General features: G+C 40.4%; 1 protein-coding gene across 2 annotated transcripts in view; it reads right to left on the bottom strand.

Moving 5' to 3' along the window:
* Window positions 1-2,301: 2,301 nt before the first annotated feature.
* CD96 (CD96 molecule) overlaps window positions 2,302-21,590 on the bottom strand; it is a 38,895-nt gene continuing 19,606 nt past the window's right edge. Inside the window, exons 7-15 of one of the 2 annotated variants that reach the window (XM_054045645.1) lie at window positions 21,074-21,256; window positions 19,639-19,692; window positions 17,203-17,247; window positions 15,804-15,878; window positions 11,446-11,520; window positions 8,257-8,337; window positions 7,555-7,644; window positions 5,768-5,891; window positions 2,302-4,995 (exon numbers count right to left, since the gene is read on the bottom strand). In XM_054045645.1, coding sequence (XP_053901620.1) covers window positions 4,887-4,995; window positions 5,768-5,891; window positions 7,555-7,644; window positions 8,257-8,337; window positions 11,446-11,520; window positions 15,804-15,878; window positions 17,203-17,247; window positions 19,639-19,692; window positions 21,074-21,256 — 836 coding nt within the window. In that variant the 3' untranslated portion in view covers window positions 2,302-4,886. The remainder of the gene's footprint in view (window positions 4,996-5,767; window positions 5,892-7,554; window positions 7,645-8,256; window positions 8,338-11,445; window positions 11,521-15,803; window positions 15,879-17,202; window positions 17,248-19,638; window positions 19,693-21,073; window positions 21,257-21,590) is intronic. The other variant, XM_054045654.1, reaches the window with a different exon arrangement.

Raw genomic sequence — 21,590 nt, 5'->3', positions numbered from 1 at the left:
TAACATATTTTTCTTTTTCAAAATGCATTCATTTTAAAGTTTTTTTCAGCTTTTATCCTACAAGTTCCAAGATTTTGCCAAGTAGTATAATTTTATAATGTAAGTATTATAAATACTTTTCACTTATAGAGCACCTTCTATCTGACAATGACATCGTTGTTTACTAACATTAGGTAAACAAGGCTTAATCCTAGAAATCCCGACTCACACTCGCATAAGTTGGAACTGGTCACAAGTCCCACTGATTGTGGCATGTGATGACCAGAGTACGTGATGTGCAGGGCAAAATATGCAGCTGCGTAGGGCACCAGGAAATTTGGGGCACCAAATTTCCTGGTGCCCTACACAGCTGCGTGCTGCTCCAGTCCCTGCTCCGCCTCGTCCCCATTGCCCCCGCCCCTGATTCACCCCAGCCCCGCTTCTTCCCACCCCTGCTCTGCCCCAGTGCTGCCCCAACTTCACCCCTTCCCCTGAGGGCTGCAGCAGGGGTTGGGTGCCCTACACTCACCGGGTGGCTGTAAGTGGAGCGACCTAGCCCCAGCTTGCTCCGTGCCTCCGGCTCCCAGCCGCGCCACCAGTGAGTGCTGGGGGGCGGTTTCCCCCCAAGCCCCAAGGCTGGGAGCCAGGGTAGCAGAGTGGAGAGGGCTGGGGCCGGGTCTCTTCACTTCCCGCCGCCCCATGAGTGTGGGGTCTAGCCCGCCCTGCACTCACCGGGCAGTAGGAAGTGGATTGACCCGGCCCCAACCCACTCTGCTCCGCCAGCTCGTGCTGGGGGGCAATTTCCCCCTGTCCCGCAAGCCTGGCTCCTGCCCCCCCCCCGCGGAGGCCTGGGGCCACACACCCCTCCATGGGGGTGCTGCGTAGGGCACCAAAATGGCTAGGGACGGCCCTGGTGATGTGATTGGGGCTGGTAATTAGAAACTTTCTTTCTCCTTCTCCCCAACATTGCCTTCTCCCTCCACCCCCACAAAAGAAATATTCCTAACATGATTGGTGACTATGAGCATCTCCCTCCTCCTGAGGGTGCCCTTTGGTGTTCTACTAAAAGAGTTAGAAGCCACAAGCTCTTCCTTCCTGCTATACCTGCTGCTCAGTTGTGCTGCTGGTGAGAAAGGGGAAAGGAAAAACATCTGCCACAGAGGTTTTTTGTTAAAGCAAATAAAGACCAGAGGAGTTAACTGGTGGACCAGGGCAATGGTGATGCATGCATCCATTATGTGGCCCCTTGCCCATGTGCTTCCATTGTGAGGCAGGAACAGACCACCTAGAGCGTCAAGAAGATACTTCAGTGTCAATGCCCATTCGCTTCTTACCTCTCTCAGCTCTGCCTGCAAACATGTCAGTTCTGGGATGGCTTTGGTGATGTGGACACTTTTCCACCTAGTGGACTGAGTCTACCCAGGACATTTCATATAGGCTACTGAACAGTGATCCGACAGCAGAGCCGGCTTTAGGAAGTGCGGGGCCCGATTCGAACAGTTTTGACGGGGCCCCAGCAGGGATGACTGAAAAAAAAAAAAAAAAAAACACCCACGTAAAAAAACATGTGGGGCTTGTACTCACCGGGCGGCACTCGTAGTCTTCGGCAGTTTGTCCTTCACTCGCTCCGGGTCTTTGGTGGCACTAAAGGACCTGCTGCCGAAGTGCTGCCGAAGACCCAGAGCGAGTGAAGGACCCTCCGCTCAAGTGCCGCCAAAGACCCGGCGCGCTGCCTAGTGAGTAAAAATTAAAAAGGAGCCTCTAGCCAGGGAAGGGATTCTCGGCCACTTGCCCCCACCCCGGCGGCCCTGCCACTGGGCGCGGGGCCCTCTTAGGCGCGGGGCCCGATTCGGGTGAATTGGTGGAATTGGTGTAAAGCCGGCCCTGTCCAACAGTCATTAACAGCCAAGTCTGAAGTGACAATTATAACCTAGAGGTGAAATCTATAAATCCCAGAACTGACCTTCTGAGCCATCCAGTCCCTGAGTTCTCTCTCAAGACATGGCTTTGTACTAGAATAAAATGGTTATACATAATGAGTTGATATGGCTTCCGAACAAGATCAGTCTTCAAGTGCCTTCTCTCACACTAGCCTGTATTGGAGAAACACATTATGTAGTGCAAGGAAGGAGACTAAAAAATAACTTTCTTAAAACTGAAGGACCTATACTGTATATTTATCTGGGTTTTGGAGCAAATTTTGCAGCTTATGAGTTTCATACTCATTAATTAATCTGTTTTTGAAGGAAATTTTGTATCAAATGTTTTTAATACTCATCAATACCTTTTCAATAATTATTTCACCTGTGGCCAACAAAAATGTAGTAAGGATGTTCATTTTATTGTTATGACTTTACTAACCAGAGAATTAAATTTACAGCTGTGGAGCCATCTTCTGGTGATAACAGGGCATTACACCCACATAATATTTCTTTTACAACTTCAAGTAAAAAAAAAAATAATAATAAAAAGCTGTACAGGGTGAAATACAAGATGTGACACAGACCACCTCATATTATGAGGGCAGGAACTCTATGGGAAAAGACACCATGGTCATAGGTATATGCACATAAATGGACTTATCAATTTGTGATGGCATTCATTTTTCTCTCTGGGTGGCTGAATAATGAGTCTTGAAAATAAAATAGATAATGAAAAGGGAAAAAATAGGAAAATACATATTAAGTTTCAGAAAGCCTTAGGATTACAATGAACTCATGGGACTGGGTTCTGACACTGGTGTCAACCTGTGGTAATTCCATTTTCTTCTTCCCAGAGAGAGAAGCATCCAAGTCTTCCTCCATGACTTGCCCAGGCACTTGCATCCTTGGGGAAAGGTAGCTCACAGTGCTCAGGACAAAGTTCCTAGGAGCCGAAGGCAGAGCATCCTTGGCTTAAGGAGTCTGGCTATTGAAACAGCTACATGAAAGGATTGTCTAAACCAGAGTCTGACCATTTTCAAGGCAGACAACAAGATCCCAAGTCTTTGAGGAAGCCGGCAAAATGATGATCAAAACTACAATTACTCCTCAAGCAGAACTTCCTTTAACCAGAGAGGGGAAAAGAGCAGAAGCCTGCATGAAGTCCAGCATGGATATTGCTCGGCAGATTTATGTCACAGAGAATCTCTTCTATATGGTAGTGAAGGGTGCTATGGAAAACCCTGTAATAGTTAGGCTTGGGTCAAAAACATCCAAGGAAAACCCAGGGAGGTGCCAGAAATGAAGTTAGTTACAAAGGTGGTATTCTTTCCTCTAAGCCCTAGAGGTAACATCTTTTGGATCATTTATTAAAACCAAGGTAGTGACCACTTGCAGCCATTGAAGATTCCTTGCTAATTTTTTAACTAAGCTTGCAGCAGCGTCCCAACTGCATTCCAACGTGGGTATTATTTGCCTTTCTATATTTTCCCATGAGTTTTAAGTGGATGACATTTTTCTTCATTTTTTGTCTTGAACTTTATGTAAATGGTTCTGTGCAGTTAATCATCTGCTATGTTTTACACTAGATTTAGATGCATTTTAGTAGTGGAAAAGCTGATCTGTATTCTGTGCATGTGAAGCGTGTTAAGTTCTTTATGAAGAAAAGTGCTTGCTATAAACCTCAGATATTTAACTAAAAACGGACAAACAGCATAGCATACTCTTCTGTCCCATTTTTTAGAGGGAACAGTTTCTTAATTTCTTTTTCCTAGCAAATAACTCATTCATTTAAAGCTATGAGGAATACAATAGCATTTGTAAACTCCATGACACTCATCTTCCACTTCTATTGTAGAAAGTGCTGCATATCTAAACCAGCACATCATTTTCAACTTTACCACGTCTGAATTTGGCTCCTTGTGAAACACACACTTTATCATGATGGCATTTCCTTTCATTAATTGTACTGCTTCCAGTTGAAGCCTGACTTCATACATGTCTGAAAATTGTTTGCAATATTAAAAGATATTTAGCAAATACAACGAGTTAAACCAGTTCCCAGCAGGATTCTCCCTGCTCACATTTACAACTGAGGAGTGAAAAATGAAGAACTGTGTTCCTTTTTTCTCTACTGAGATCAATATATTTGATATATAAATATACTTCAGAAAATATTTTTATCTTTGAACAATTGTTATTTTCAATAGCTATCGTCCCTGGAAGCAGTCACCGTTTCTATTATCATCCCCTTGGATTGTTATGCATTTCAGTCCTTAGGTCTTCCATTCAAGATGGCTCGCTAGATAGCCTGACCTCTCCTTGGTCTGGCAGTTTCAGTATATGCAGCAGGTCTTTGCAGCAGATCATGTGAGAAGGAAACAGCAGCCTCCTCTCACATCAGCCTTTTCAAGTGAGTCCACATTGGAGGTCAGTGATGATATATGTGGACTATCGTCCTACAATGAATGTTTCTGCTCTTTAGGTTTAGCATTGACTAACCTCACTGTATATCAGTATTTGTATAGTAAGAAAGATTATAGTTTAAAAAAACCCTGTTCACACATGTCAGAAAGCTTCCAAAATTATCACCAAGACTGTGGACTAATTATGTCTGCCATATGCTTAAAGTGCTCATAATTATAGGCATACTAAAATAAAATGCTTCAACGTTTTTTCTAGGCAGATTAATGAAGTGACACATGCACTAATCCACTCCCATTATTAAGACAGCAAATTCCCATCTGATCATCCAATCCAAGCTGAGCACCTGTAATCTCTAATGTGCTGCAGTTAGACTTCAGTCTGTCAGATGAATGCATATCTAAATGGATGAGAAAGCATACTCAGGAGTGCTTTGCTTCTGACCTTGTCAGTTTAAGAAGTTTGACTCTGAATATGGGTCATTCAGACTAAACTCCAGCAATCTGCATTTTAAAAGACTTACTCAGTTACAAGATATAATATTCTTCAGTACATCAAGAAACATTACAAAGTTTCCAGTTCATGGCAGGATGGGTTAGTTCCATCAGATTCTAGCATGGATGTGTACTTTATTGGAGGTGGTGGTGGCTTGAAAGATGGAGGTCTGTTCATACTAGAATTAAAAAAAAAAAGTCTTTGAAAACACAACAGCTAATGATGTAAAAATCAATATAAAGTTATTAGGGAAAATGGGAAGAGAGATAAGGACAAAAGGTAAGAAAGAATTTTGGCCTCATTCTTCTCTAACATTCTGTAGAATTCATGTCTGTTCTCTCACCTACATATTCTACTTTACAGCTCAAAACTATGTTCTGGCATTGATGTGAGCTCTCTTGTACACAGCGGTGGAGGGCTGGGGACAACACACATCTTTTACAACTTGAAGTGCTGTGATGAAAGCCAAAACCTTTGGATAAATAAGGAAGCAAGCTGTTGCTTGCATTGATATCTGGAGAAACATTTACAAAGATTTACAGCTGTGCATGGAGATTTACAGGCCTCCATGAAGTAAAAGCCCAGTCCCAAGATGTTAACAATCCAAGGATAAATATAATCTTACTGCAGTTAACTGCAAGTTCAGAATAACCAGGGTATGTTTTAAAGTGGTTTAGTTTGCCATCCCAATATTTCCCCAAACATTTAATAAGGAACTAAGCTCTCTTATGTGGAATGTTAAATTGAAGCATATTGAACAGTGAATGAGATTAAGCTTTAATTATGTATTTCACACAACTGTATGTCTGTACTTGTTCATTTCTACCCATGTACACATACACATGCATCTACAAAATAAGATAATTATCTGAACTTCATTCTGAAACTTTGGGCTGGAATCCACACTAATATCTCTATTTCTGCTCACCATTTTTGATACTAATACTTACATTTCTTTTTGGTACTGACACCATTTTCTGATTCCTAAAATGATTAGAAAAGAACAAAACAGAAGCAAGACTGCTACAACCGCAGGCCAGGAGAAGCGAGTATTCTCTGCATTCCCCACCAGGCCTGCAAAAGAGACAGAAAAAAGCCATAATTCAAACTCCAGTTCACAAGGAAAAGCAACATCCTGCCCCCCCCTACACACACAAAAAAGGGATTTCTATATAATGAATCAGGTAACTCTCTCACCCACACATCTATACAGCAACCCCAACCTGTGTAGGACTGTCAGCGTTTTCAAATTTAGATGCATCAGTTTAAGTACATAAATCCTAATTTAGGCACATAATTAAATGGCTTCATATCATAGCTGCTGAGATTACAACTCCATTCAAAGTCAACTGAAGTTGCAAATACTCAGCACTTATGAAAAATCAGACTATGATTTGAATGTTTTCTTTTAAGCACTTACGTTGAAAAAGTTTGGCCTATACCCTTTCCACTGTGTTTTAGAAATGCTATGAGAATGGGAAACCAACATAAACATGTCACTAGGGTTGCCGTCTGCACCAAAGTTGGGGACACAGACCTAGTTTTCCTAAATTTGCCCCATGCCCATTACCATTGATTAAAATATTTTGATTAAATTTTAGGCAGAGATTATGTGCTGAAAAGATTCTCCATGTTGCTAACCACATAGAAATAGCCCTCAAAGAATCCACTCCAGGTTCATGCATGTTGTGGGTATTTTAGTTAATTCTACAAGATTTCCAGTGCTGGTGAGTGTATTCAATGAAGCTCTAACTCTTTAACTTAATACTGAGTCTTACTGAGCTAACTGAAGGCTCCATACAGTTTAAGGCAACACCAGCATTGCAGAGTTGCCACTTGAAGCAAAAATTTGGGTCTGGCTGTGGTATAAATTATGAAGGATGGCAGCTGGAAAAGCCCTCTTTCAATTACTGTGGGCCAGTGTGTGAACTCATTCACATTGTTGAACAGTTGCTTACAGTGCTAGTCCATTTGAGTCAATTTAACTACTTGGGTGACAGACTGCTCATATAATGTGTGTGAAAAGTTCACAACCTGGCCTTCCAACTGTTACTTTAACTCAGTGTTGTTTTTCCTTTAGCCAACAGCAGTAATAGCTCTGCCCACTGTGTAGTACTAGCAACTTAATGGAACTTTTCATTTAAAATTTTTTGGAAAACTGGTTTGTATGATGGTTACAAGGGTAAAACAACCTGACATTCCTGCCAGTGATAACACAACAACAAGCTCAACATTATCATATTACCACCAACCAATGAAAAGTACTGCATTATAATGGATTTGAAATAAATCATATTTTAGCACAGAAACCATGTTGTCAGTCCACTAGTAAGCAAAGGGGGGTAAACACCAGTAACACACTGATATGTCCGTGGAATTCTATAGGTGTGCCATGTTGTTAAAAGTTGCAATGCATGACATTTCACAGATTAACACCATCTTTCAGTTATAGGTGATTACCCACAAGTAGCATGCTTAGTATGCTCTTTTGCAAAAGATGTGCCAGGATAGAAATACCAAAAGCAGCTGTGATTATCTGCATTGTGGAGACATGAACAGCCATTAGACCGCCATATACAGCCCTGGTTTGATTGATTTGGGGGGGGGGGGGCAGGAGGGGTTGTTGGTTGGTTTTCTATTACCAGTGCAACTACCCGGAGCTCCAAGGATTAGTCCCTCAAGTTCTTACATACCTACAAATATTTATGAAGGAGAGAGTTGTGAATGAATGGCTTACCAGTACCATTAATCAATTTCCTTGTAGTTGATAAATGATCAAGTTTAGTAAATAAAGCTGGATCAACCATTGTGCTGGAGGACAGATTCCCTAAAAAGATATAGACATACAATGTAAATAGTGTTTGATTTTACTGAGCATGATTTTTAGAAGTCACAACCATATATAGTTCATGAGAGCCTGAAAGAGCTGAAAACCAACTGCCAGAATCTGAGTGCTCACTTTCATTTAAAGGGACAAAGCCAACTTTAGTTTTGACCGAAGATCTAAATTTGATATAAACAAAGATTTATACAAATAGTCACAAATGTTAAAAACCTCCACTAAACAATGACTTTAGTCACACGGAACTTCTGGGAGAGAGGTAACCATTTCACCTGCTCTACAGATGGAGAAATTGAGTCCAAGAAATATCAAGTGACTTCCCAAAAAATCACAAAGTGAGTTTGGTAGCAGAGCCAATAATATAACCCCAAGTACTGTGTCACAACTACAAAATTACCTTTAATTGCCTTGTAAACAGTTACATCCCCTTCCCAACCTTGCTAGTTTAGCCAAGTTACACAAATTTGTGACTGGTACTGCCTTGGATTTATTGTCATTTTTCTGGACCTGCCTCCTCAGTTCATCGCTATTCCAAAGCAACGGATAAAATAATTAACCACACGACGGCATGCATTTTAGATCTGCTCCAACACTTACGGTTTGGCAAGGTTACATTCTCCCTGGAGAGGGTTGTATTCACGTTGCTCTGTTGGGCTGCAGTAGTAGGGTCACTCAGTCCTATATAAAAACAATCCATTTTCAAAAGTTACTTTACAAGCCACATTAGGCTTAGTTTTGCTATTTTATGTCCTTTTGTCTTCTGGACTCTAGCAGTAAATGAAATAGCAGACCAGCCTAAAAAATGTAGGTATAATGTCTGGTGCCTAAACCTACTATACTCAAATATAAATTCCATTGCAATACTTAGTTGGCAAAATGTGGTTGTTAATTCCACAAGAGCCGTACAAACAACCTGTGGGAGATTAAATAATTGAACAGATAAAAGAAAAGACAATGTAAAGCCCTAGCTTTACATGAGACTTCCATGACATGCGGCTTTTTGGTTCTGACCAGAACAGGGAAGTCAAAGAATTTTTTTAATAAGTTAATCAAATATTGTACATCTTTTTAAAAATTCAGTTCAAGTTTTAGATGGAAGTTTACGTCAGTTCTTATTTTATCCAAACATAATAAGTGCTTAATTCCCATGGGGATGAGCATGCTATAAAAAAACCCAGAGATACACATCTACTGCAAAATCTTAATTGCTCTATATAGCAGCTTGAACAGCATTTCATATTTATTCTTATTAGTGTTTTCCGTTTGTATTATGGCAGCACATAGAAAGGACTCAGTTGGGATCAGGGCCTCCCTCTGCTAGACACTATTCAAACACAGTCAACAGACACTCCCTGCCCTGAAGAGTTGCAATCTAAGTACACAAACACAAATCAAGCATGAAAGAAATGAAGTATTATTATTAAAATGTCCCCCACACTATAGATTAACTGATTTGGCAAAAAAGGAAAATATCTGATATAACTTTTTTGCATTTTTGTTTTGTTTATCCAGGGTTTAGCTAAATCTTTTGTCACTCGGGCTTTATTCCATTCAGGTGTCTCATGAACTCATTGCTTCTCTTTGCTTTGTTTGTATTCTCCACTAATATATTTAATACGTTATAACTACCCTCTCCGTGTTCTGGTTCTGCCCAAGGACCTACTTTAATTTTACCATTATGCCTGACATTTTTAAACATTTTTAGTTTCAATTTGGGTGCTGAGAAAAGTTCCTGCCCTGACAGGCCTGAAGACTCAAGTCCTGCATATGATGATACATATAACTTAGACAGAAACAGCTTCCTCTCAAGTGCCCTGCCAGTGAGCCATAAACCTGATATGAAACCACTGATCACCATTAGTGGTGAAAGTGCAGTTCAGACTCCAAGACCCTTTTAGTGTTTGCCCTCTCTGCTACGACAAAGCTTGGCCAATTAGTGCCACTTCGGTGGTGGGGGGGAGGAGGAGGGGGCGGAGGAGGAAGTGGTTTCTGTCATCCTGTCAACCATAAACTGAAATGTGACCCATTTTGCACAGGCCACCAATGATACCAGATATGGAAACAATTTATAGTCACAGCTGTCCCAAACTAGATTTAAACCAATGACTTCTGAGAAACTCATGCCTTGCTCTTCTGATCCAATACCTCAATACTCATTATCATCACTACACTGAAACTTTTAAAAATATTAGTTTTAGTGTCTTTTGATATATATATTTTGTTAGCAAGTAATTTCCCATGTGTGCCATATGAGACTTTATTTCATGCTGGTGAAGTCCACAGACACCAACCACAGGCAGTGATGGATTAATGATTTTGCTTCCCCTAGGCCCTGAAATAATTGCCGCCCCCAGCCCCATATGAACTTGTTTTAGTTTTTTTACAAATTCGTTTGAACTAAAATGAATCTAAATATTATTAAATAAAATTACAAGTACAGCGGACCCTCACTTGAACGCGTGTTTGTATAGTGCGATTTCACTTATAGCGCAGGACCGCGCATGGATCCAAACCCTGCATTCAAGTGGGGGTCCAGTGCAGTTTAGGAGTCTCACGAGTATGTTTACTAAATGGCGTCATGCCACCATTGGTGGTTTCAGTATGTGCTATGATTGGTAGAATCGCGGCATCACTGATGCCGCAATTACAAAAATGCTGCTATTTGCCGCCCCTGCAAATTTGTCGGCCTAGGCGATAATACACTGCTGACCACAGGAGCTTGAGATGGGAATGCATAAGGTGGAGGTGGAGAGGACTAGATAAACATGAGGTTTGAGTATTAACTACAAAGATCATCAACCCAATTCCAACTCTGGACTCCTGCTTGTGGCCGGGCGATTACACTTTGGAGTGGTCACGGCAAGCAGCACAATGTGATGCTACCTGTTTTAGAACATAGTTTGCGCCCAGCTGCAACTTGCATAAGTTCAAATCCATAAACCTGAAGTCAGTGGGCTAGGAAAGGTTTGGGTTCATGTGCCAGCTGTTCACCCAGGTCATTTCAAGAGAGAGGTTTTTGTTATAAGTCTTTTTTTCTAAGTTGCTAAGTTCTTCCAAGTGTATTGAAATAAATCTATTGGTGGAGGGGAAAGCAAAAAAAAAAAAAATCAATCATCTTATTCGGAATTCTTGTCAGGAATACAGCCCCATGTGCGTCCAATATCAGACTTTGCATTGTAACACAAAATAACATTCAGGAACATGTGTCAGAAACAGTTTTGGTGTGAACGATCAATATTAGCTTGTTTGATCCTTATATTTTTGTGTGTGAACCATTACAAACAGAATAATGTGCCATAGGGGATTTCTTCTCACGGCTTGTAAGGCAGCACTCATGCCTCAGCCTTACAAATATTACAGCCTATGAAAACATTAATACTTGGAGACTGGCTGGCTCAAGAGAATGATCATGAACTAGGAAATCTTTTGCAACCAGGTGACTGGTCTTTTCCTGACTAATGACTGAAAACCATTGCCACCTGATGGCCTATGAGAAATAAATTAGGGGAACCAACCTATTTTTATATGGTCTATATCCTAATATTTATCACCACAAATGTTGACACTCAGCAAAAAGATCAATGGTTCAATGGGCAAATTGAGATTGAGCTACTCTCTGCCATTGGAGCTAATTCCCAGGTCCCGCTAGATTTGAAGCACAATGTTGGGTGAGTTTGCATTGCTGTGCTAAGTGTTCAGTTTCCAGCATCCTTTATCCAGAATCTTTTATTTAATGAAATCTTACAAAGAAAAATATACCCAGAGAGATAGGCATCATCTACTTACGCTGTGATGTTTCATTCTCACTGTAGGCTATGGTGTTGGTATAACCTTGTGTATGGGTGGCAGAATCAAACTGGCCTGTTGGAAAACAAACCAACAGTTTGCAAAAGTTGTGTTAGACAACATTGTTGTGCTTACCATTCCTCAGACCCTCCTCACGGTCTCCTGACTGGATGATGATTAATGGCTGTTTCATCTAATATCAGCAGTTTTGGTTAATTCACAGACAAGCATGATGATAAAGAACTGGATGGGACTTTCTTTACAAAAACCCAAAACAAGGTTTGGGGTTTTGTCATCAAGTAGAAACACAGCATGAGTTTAATGAAAGGATGATTCAGGTTTGTGAACATTTCTAAGGAACCTAGTCTGAGTTTTGAGAAAATCTGAACTGATTTATCATTTCAATGGGAAATCAGTTAAAACTTGGTGGTTTTAATTGAGTTTTGGGGCTTGTTCAAAGCTGAAGCCAAACATATGTGAATCAAATCTGTGGAAAAAGGTTCTCTGCATGAACACCAATGAAACAAACCCATGTTTTATCCAGCTCTAGCAAGATGATATTTTGAGGTATCAGGACCCTCGTGAAAGCCAATTCCAATTCTCCATTTAACAGTTCAAAAGGAATCAAGTAAAATGCTAAATAGGCTAGAGCTGAACCAGCTATTTATCAGGAATTGACATTCAGGCAGATAACAAGCAATCCTCCCAGACGGCTTATTTCAGACTTGCTAAAAATGTCAATCCTTCTTGACACCTGTCTGAGTCTGCAAGAATGGCACTAAGTCATCTGAGAATGTTTGCAAGCCTGAGAAGGTGAGACAAAGCTATTACCTAACACTCAAAATGCAAGTGTCTCCGGGTGCTGCACACGAGGGATTAACATGAAAGCTAAGCATAGAACAGGCTGCCCTTGCAAGAGCTCCAATACTGCCCCCTCACAGCCGTCCAATCTATTTGTGTGCACTCTCTGCTTGTATCAGTTCCCTTACACCAGCTGTCTCCTGGATTTTCAATAAGAGTGCTGTGAAATAAGAAGAACAGAGACTAACAAATTTATTAGAACATAAACTTTCATGGGCTACAACCCACTTCACTCTATATGCATCCGAAGAAGTGGGTTGTAGCCCACGAAAGCTTATGCTCTAATAAATTTGTTAGTCTCTAAGGTGCCACAAGTACTCCTGTTCTTTTTGAGGATACAGACTAACACGGCTGCTACCCTGAAACGTGAAATAAGAAGTTGAATCAAACAGCTTTTATAGTAATGAGGATGTAGAGGGCAAATCCTCTGCTCACTAACTCAGCTGCCTCCCAAGGCATCTTTTGAAGAAGCCTATGGTGACACTGGTGTGGAAAGAAGTGAGTGAGTTATTAGAAAAGAAGGAGCAGTGTTATGCAGCGCACTGGGTCACCCAGACACCGAAAGACCCTGTATATTGTGCAACTGTAATTGAGTCAGGGGAACCAGCTCCAACACAGTTGTTCCCTGTTTACATACTCAAGTCCTGTTTACATCACAGCTTTTTACCAATGTCCTGAGCCAGTTATAACATGTTCTAACTAGGTTGGCAGACTCATTTATATCTGTCGTGTAGCTGAAGCCTTTTTGGGTGGCAGACATTTATATCTGCATATTGCAAAGCAAGCTAAAAGGTTTTCATTTATTTTATTTATTTCACAAGGAGGGTGAGGTAATAAATCTTTTATTGGACTAATTTATGTTGGTCAGAGAGACAAGCTTTCAAGATTACACATTTTGTTTGGCAGCTCTTTGCTTGCCTCCACATAATCCGGCTGGCATAGTCATGCTCTATTATGGTTTTTTTCCTTGCTACTATTTCTATGTCTTTGGAACCTGTTTTGATTCTCCATTTTATTTTACACTCCCTTCTTACCTCCTCAAAGTATATGTTATTACTAAGCCATTCAGTTTCTTCCTCTGGTGTCACCACTCACCCAGGTTGCCAATGTCTGTCTACATGTCTGTGTAAGTATTGTTACGCTAAGCTAATTTGCTTAGTCACACTCCACAATTTAAGGAATATTTACAATACCGGAATCAAGAGTGTTGTTCTTTTGCCATCACATGTAAGTAAAGCTGCTAAAGGTACCTTTACATATTTCAGGCCAGATTCATCTCTTCAGAAAGTGGAGACAATTCCCACTGACTTCCACAGGAGTGATGCAGCCTCCTGGAAGGCTGAATTTGACCCAAGAGGTGGAATTCGCCAGAGGTAAGAGCTCCTGCTGAATCAGCTTGATATTACAGGTAGGTATGGAACTAACAAATGTGCATCCTGGGATAGGCAACCTTCTGAAAAGCTTTAATGTTTGAGTGTAAAAGGATAAACACTCATTATGGAAACAGCCCACTGTGTCAAACTGGGTGCACTGGAGCCATATGAGACTAGGAGAAGCTAAATTTAAAAGAAAAGAAAAGCAATCGCTTTTGCCCTCTGTTCTAAGCGCCATCACGGATATGTAGTGTCTGCCCTTCTCTGAAGTCTAAGATGACAGAAGGCCAACGCACAGTACAGCTGACACTGAGCACTGTCTGTATTGTAAGATACAAATATATTTTCATTTGTGAGCCATGACTGTGGTGTTGCTCTGAGGAGGAAGATGAGATTAGCGTAGTCTGTTGCACTGACTTTTCCATGCCCCAGGGGTTGCCATTCTTCACAGCATGTGGTTTATCTTTTACGTTCTGGGGTTGTTTCATTTGTGCATAATTATATTATGTGCCAGTAAGTCTACAGCCTATTGCTAGCAAGGGGAGAAAGAATGCCTACCTAATCCTGGATCATACAAGCTGCTGGAGGGAGAGACAGACAACTGGGCCTCATAATGCAAACAACACTTAAAAAGGCAGTATTTCGATTACTAGAAAGGTACTTGGTTCTAGGAAGGACCTTGCTATTCCAAACCATCAGGGCCAGACCACATGTAAGAGACTCCGAACTTAGTCTGCTTTTGATTCACGGGACTGTCATAGAGTTGTCAGGTGTACACCAGAGACATTTGTTGTGAGCTAATCCCTCCAGGGGTGTTTGAATTAAACCCCACATTACATTTCAACTAGAGTTGGGTGAACAACAGATTTTTTTTGGTTCAACGACAATTCCAAAAGAGTGTGTGTGTGTGTGTGGGGGGGGGGGAATAGCTTAGGAACAAACACATTTTTTTCAACCTGAAATGTTTTGTTTTGATTTTGAGCATTTTTTAACTTTTTGATTTTTATTTTTTTTAAGTAAAATTCAAGGAATTTTTTAAACGAAAAATAGTTTCAAACAAAAAATCAAAATGCTTCATTTTGAAAGTGTAGAAATGAAATCTTTTGAATTTTTTTAGTCTTTTTTTACTTAAGCAGTTTGGCAAAATTAACACAAATTTGTGAAATGTTTTGGGGTAGCTGAATCTGCTTTTTTTTTAAACCAAAAAAAAGGTGTGAAAAATTTTACCCAGCTCTGCTTCCAGCTGAGTCATATTTCATCATGCAAACCGGAGTATCAGCAAGACCCATTAAGACAGCCACAGACGGAAGAGAGGAAATCACTATGGCCTGGGCTACACTCAGGACTTCCCAGCACTGCCGCGGCAGCTCTGTGAAGCGCGAGTGTAGTCGCGCCGCCAGCGCTGCGAGAGCTCTCTTGCAGCGCTGTATGTACTCCACCTCTCCGAGGGGAATAGCTTGCAGTGCTGTGAGCGAGTGTGCAGTGCTGCAGGCACTGATTACACTGGTGCTTTACAGCGCTGTACTCACTGCGCTCGGGGGGGGGGGGGCGTTTTCACACCCCTGAGCGCAGCAAGTTGCAGCGCTGTACAGCACCAGTGTAGCCCAGGCCTAAGTTGAGTCATACATTGCAAATATTTTATTTCTCTAAGCACTCTGTGTATGGTCTGGTGCTACAATACTTGGTTTGAACTTTCAGTGTCTGTAATATAGTCCCATTTTCAAATATCTTTTTAATTATAAAAAACATATACACAATATTTTTCCTCAATTCACTTTCTAAAACTGATGCATATTTTCTGAAACAAACAATACATACTACTACATCATAACCGTGATTTCTCACAGATTTATTCTTAAACTGCCAACTACCAGATTAGAGAGACAAGGTCGGTGAGGTAATACCTTTTATGGGACCAACTACACTGCAAACTACCAGATTGTAACACAGTGTGAAACAGGATTATACCTATGGTGTAAATGTAAGTTAAGTGTATTTTTGCCAAAAAAAAAAAAAAATTGATGTCAGTTATTTAGTGTCTGTCTGTATTTAACTTTTTTCTTTAATTCCTGCAGCAAAATAGAAAACATTTCAGACACAAGAATGAGACTGAATCATACTTACTTTGTGCAGTGGAAACAGATTCAGAGGTTACTGGGCTTGTGAAGTCTAGGGAAGTTGAAGATGTAGTTTGAAGTCCTATGTAAAAGAAATATTATGTGATAAGGCATTTAGTTCATGGCGTGTTTAGTATTAATATTATAGTAGTACCTAGAGTAACCAACCAAGGTCAAGGCTATTGTACTAGGCCCCGTGCTAACATACAGTTGGAGACTCTGCTCCAAGTCTATTTAAGTTTAAGAGCAGAGGCATTACATAAATGTAGAAACTTAAGATAGGCAGTGAAGCTGGCTGCGGATAATAATAGAAATACTTTTTTGAATAGGCTAGCTGCGTGCACTATTTTTAAATATCTAAGGTTGCTAGGTTTGTGTGTGGGGTGAGTGCTGTATGCTCTTTATTCCCACTTTCAGTTTACTTAAACAAGGTCTTCGTTCGCAGTTTTAGCCTTGACATCTTGGTTTACCAAGCAGGTCTGGTGTTTTCCAAACTCTTCTAGAAGGAGAGGCAGGACACAATAATTGATATAGATGAAAATTATACCATTATCTCTAAGCTTCTTTTAGCCCAGGAATGGTGGCATTATTAATTAGACCTATTAAGTAGTCACTACAGAAAGGCTTTCCTTTGTATAACACTATATGTAGCCCATGCTAACATATCTGGATTACATATCCATGAAGTTGCAACAATGAGGTCATAATCAATTGAAACTTCTAAGCAAATATTGATGGATTCCTGTCAACTAAGAACCACACATAAAACTAATTTTACCAACCAATAGTCATGTTGTACCATTTGAGTTAGGGGATGCAGAATTGGACCAAACGGGAAAGTGAAATCAAGAAACCTGGCAGTGAAGGTAGGAACTTAATATTGATGACATATCTGATGAATACACGAATACTGAATATGGAACATATGGCTCATATTAATAGTGAAGACGTGCAGTTATGATGTTTGAGTGCAGGGGTAGTTTTAACTTCTGGTCTATCTCCTCTCGATTACCACCATATCGATTATCTGTAGTAGTAATACAATTTTTGTAAAGTATTCTACTTTATTTTTTAATTCAGTAAATGTGTGTAACAATCCTATTCAGTATTTATACAACACAACAGTCTATTTTTTTTAATCTATCAAGTAAAAGTGATTGAGAATTTTCCCAAGATTTGTGTCATGCCTCTTCTGACTTAGTTAAGATCATAGCCAATATGGGAAGGGCCAGACTGAAAAAAGCCCTGTGGATTACACCATTTCTCAGTGTGAGTGGGTACCACTAGAGCATAAACACATTCTGCAATGTGATTCTCAGTCTTGCCTCATTGTGTGCCTGATGTGTAAGCACAGGTCAAGTACAGAGAAGAATCTATTAGCAGAAAAATAGGATGAAATATTTTACCTGTGGTAGCCATGATTGTTGATGGAAATGTTGAAATTCCAGGATCTATAAGCAACCAAATCCAACAAGGACTTTTAAATAGCTTTTTCAGTACAGCAGCGTCATTTATTATGTTCCTGAAAATAGAGCCACTAACGGTTCCAAAGGCACAAGGCAATTTACAAAACCTCACACTTATCTTTCAGAGAATCAATATAATCAGGAGATGCAGAGACTCATAAGCAAGGAAAAGCTGAAAGCCATTCTTCTATTCATGCCGTTCTAACAGGGGAGCATGCTGGGGAGCATGGGGGAGCATGCTAACAAGTAAACAAATGTGGTCAACCTAAGGGTTGTGTGCAACGTTGCTACAGATATTCAACCCCGCTGACATCATCACTTGTTTTGCAAACCTTAGGCCAGGTTTAAGTATGTGTACTACAGTTGGGTTGATGCTATTGACCAGGTTCTACAGCCAGAACAAGTCCGCTCTCCTTTCCCCTGTGTATTCTGGTGACACCAGAAGGCCATTCCCCCATGGGAGTCTTCCATACACCCTTGAGGGGTGGGCCACATCCAGCTCAAGGAGAAGCCCAGTGGGAGGGGAGTAGGCCACCAACAGTCCAAGGTAAGCATGATGTCCTTGAAACAGGAGGGGAGGACCAACTGCTGTGAAGGGGAAGAAGATGAGGGTTCTTTTTCTGTATAACAAGAATCTTCAAGCAGGGGCTGTGCAGTTGACAGCTCCCGTCCACAAAACACTGCAGGTTCATGTGCCTACAGTAACTTGGACTCTGTAGGGTTTGTATAATTCTAGTGAACACCAAGGAGGGAGGGGAATCATTTAGGCTGCTACAAGGATGCATAACTAGGAGTAAAGCCTTGAAATTGAAATTCTGATCTATACTGCAGAATGCACTGCACTGTATCTGAAAAAGCCACTATATGTTAGCTAATAGGAGACAGCAGGCTTCTCTGCGCAGATTGAAATTTCTTCTTGTTTCATCTGGTACTATTTTTAGCTTCCATATAAGGAGAGATTAAAAATACTGGGACTATTCATCTTTGAAAAGAGATGACTGAGGGGGGATATGATAGATAAACTCATGAATGGTGTGGAGAAAATGTATAAGAAAGAGTTATTTACCCCTTCACATAATATAAGAAACAGGACTCACCCAATTAAATTAATAGGCAGCAGGTTTAAAACAAACAAAAGGAAGTACTTCTTCACACAACACACAGTCAACCTGTGGAACTCATTGCCAGGGGATGTTGTGAAGGCCAAAACTATAACTAGATTTAAAAAAAAATAAGTTCATGGAGGATAAATCCATTAATGGCTATTAGCCAGAATGTCAAGGAAGCAACCCCATGCTCTGGGTGTCACTAAGCCTGTGATTGCCAGATGCTGGGACTGGATGACCAGGGATGTATCACTAAATGATTGGCTGGTTCTATTCATTCCCTTTGAAGAATCTGGCATTGGACACTGTTGGAAGACAAGATATTGGGCTAGATGGACCATTGGTCTGACCTAGTATGGTCATTCTTATGTTCTTAAATTTAATATAACCCATACCTGGATTAGACCAATGACTTAACAGCAGCACTTTTCATGATCATTTAAGTGTTCACTGCCTCTTAAACCATTGGCCTACAAGGGCACTGGACACTCCTTTTTCCAAGTTCAATATGCACTGATTCTTCTATATACATACAGACTACATAGACACATACATATATACATACATGCAGATCACTCAAAAAAATCACTGAAATGTAGTCATCTCTAGTGTGGAACGCACTGGAGTATTTGCTCCAACCATACTACTCAACAGCAGCTAGGTTTGGGGATGTGAAGAATAATTTGTCTAGTTGAAACTATCAGCAGAACTGACAGTGACAGAAAGCAAGAATTTGGTCAAAAAGGATACCTGAATTAGCAACCAGACTGTTGTGAAATGTGCCATCAACTCTTTAAAAATCACAAGTGTATAGGACCTTGGTAGTGGGCCTAATCTGAATGAAGTGTTGTTAATAGCACAGTAGCCGCCTAATGTTCTTCTCAGGCATCAGTTCAATACTGAGAGCCACCTATTCAACTGCCAACCCAAACTTCCAGAAGCACCTTCAGTGTTCCTTAAAATACCTCCCATTCAAAGAGTAACTTTCTGCTTAGTTTATGAGAATTAGCTATCATAGATTACAGCTCAAAATGGTGCAACTATGATGGTAGCACAACAATTAAGTCTTTTGTTATTTTCTGAACTTCTGATAATTGCACAAAAGCAGAGTATTCTAACTATACTGTTCAGTCCATTCAGAAATGCTATGGCAAGTTTGGGTGCCCAATATTCCAGCAGGAAAACAGAGCATTAGAAACTTGTATATGGGCACATCAGTTGGAAAACAAATAACATGATACTAAATGTAGTGAAGAGTAATTTATCTTACCTTTTGTAGCTGTGGTTGTAAAAGCTGGAAATGGCACTTTGTTATATACATGGCCTGGGAATAGCCAAATAAAATCAGTTCTTAAATAAGACAATAAACTTGTGTTTATAATAAGATCTTAAAAATAATTCACTTGTGGTGTGCCACAAGGGAAAAGCATCACATTGCAGTTATCTCAGTAACACTATGATTTTTCCTTTTTAAAAAAACTTGTAAGTTTTTGCATAGAGGAGCTTTATGTTGGTATTAGTAAATCCTACAGTCAAGTTTGGAAATCCTTGATTTGATCGATTGTCGATACAACTTCACTGTGGGGCTGACATTATCAATATTTGGTGTTTTAAAATAAGATTACTTTTAAAAATCTTTTCAGTTATTTTAAATTATGTACATATGACAGTCCCTCCACACACTTATTTCCCCTGCAGAAACCTTTCAAAATGGCTAAGATTTGAATCTTGGAATGTAAACATTCTTCACTGGGAAGCACCCCCATAACTAAATGTGACCAACACTGGCTGCAAAGCAACAAAACAACATACTATGTATGTCCAGTGTTAACATTTTAAAGTTAAGACTGGACATACATAGTAGGAATGGTCACTAAGGAATGAATCGTGTCCTCATCACAGCAACAAATTCAAAGTCTGTGCACTAGGGAGGAACGTGGGTGGCAGAGAAACAGTGCACATGCATCTGCATGTCAGTGGACTGCTACCCCCTCCTTAATTATGGAGTCAGAAAAGAGATGCCCCCCAGTCATTACGGCATCCCCAGGAATGCGGTTACTCTCTAGGCTGCTATGACCCCATGTCCATGAAGGCTTTCAACTACTTAATGCAGGGCAGTTCCCCATTCAACTCCACAATAGTGGAATAGAAGGCACCCAGCTGGTGTTAATGGAATGCAGAGAGGGCTCCACACATCCTACCTATTGGCTTGACTGTCTTCAGAGCCTTTTTCATCCCTTACTCTCACTGCACATAATCTGGTCTTAACTCTGAGAGGCTTGACTTTCCAGACAGCTTCATTGCGCACATGCATGCCTTTCCCCAGGAGTGCACATTGAAAAATGCTTGTTAATAATAATGTACTGGTGCCTTGTAGCTAAGCCAGTGTATACTTAGCTCAAGACTGTAGCAGGCAGTGGTGTAATAATAAATGGAATGAGTTCCCATCCACATGTGTGGAAGCCAACTTGTTTTTTTAAACTGCTGTAGTTTATATTTGACAGATCCTTAGCACAGTTAAGGTCTTACCTTGAAACTGTACACGCGGTATTGCCTGACACATGCTCATGTAAGTTCTATACATACAAGCTTGTATTTCCCTGAGCCTGGCATTTTTTTTCTTACTTTAAGTTACAGAAAGCTCAATGCATTCTGTGTTCTGAATATTTTAGATTTCAGATGTGTCATAATTAAAGATGCCTTACCAGAAGAAATTACTATTTCTCCAGATGAAATATTCCATGTTTTATTCCCTCGGAAGGGAAAACTACACGTACACCAGAAAGTCTGATTAGTGTCTGACTGGTTTGTACTTTGTATCTTCAGTATTGATCTCAATTCATAGAAACCTTCACCATCTTGTAGATTTTCAGCTTCAATAGATATTCCTGAAAGTAAGATGGAAAAGCCATTAGTCCTTCTTTTATGCTCTGTCCCATAAATCAGAGCAGTGCAAAATGCTAGCTCTGAAAAACAAACTCATACAGTTTAACTCAGATCTGGTACAAAGATTTAATCAGATAAACACGCCTATTCCAAGTTGTCGTTTCCACAAATGGAATTGCTGCATGGGAGCCATCACTGCTTGTCAGCTATTCTTCCCTGGACGTAAGGATGTTCCTTCTGCACTGAAATGGGTACCCACAACCCTCCACTTAACATGCATAATGCAGCACCAATTGCTTTTCTTTTGGCTTATAAGAATATTATTTCTGATTAACA

This window comes from Malaclemys terrapin, chromosome 1 (assembly GCF_027887155.1).
Source record: "Malaclemys terrapin pileata isolate rMalTer1 chromosome 1, rMalTer1.hap1, whole genome shotgun sequence".
In the NCBI taxonomy this organism is placed as follows: domain Eukaryota; kingdom Metazoa; phylum Chordata; order Testudines; family Emydidae; genus Malaclemys; species Malaclemys terrapin.
This window is presented reverse-complemented; position numbering and strand designations above follow the sequence as displayed.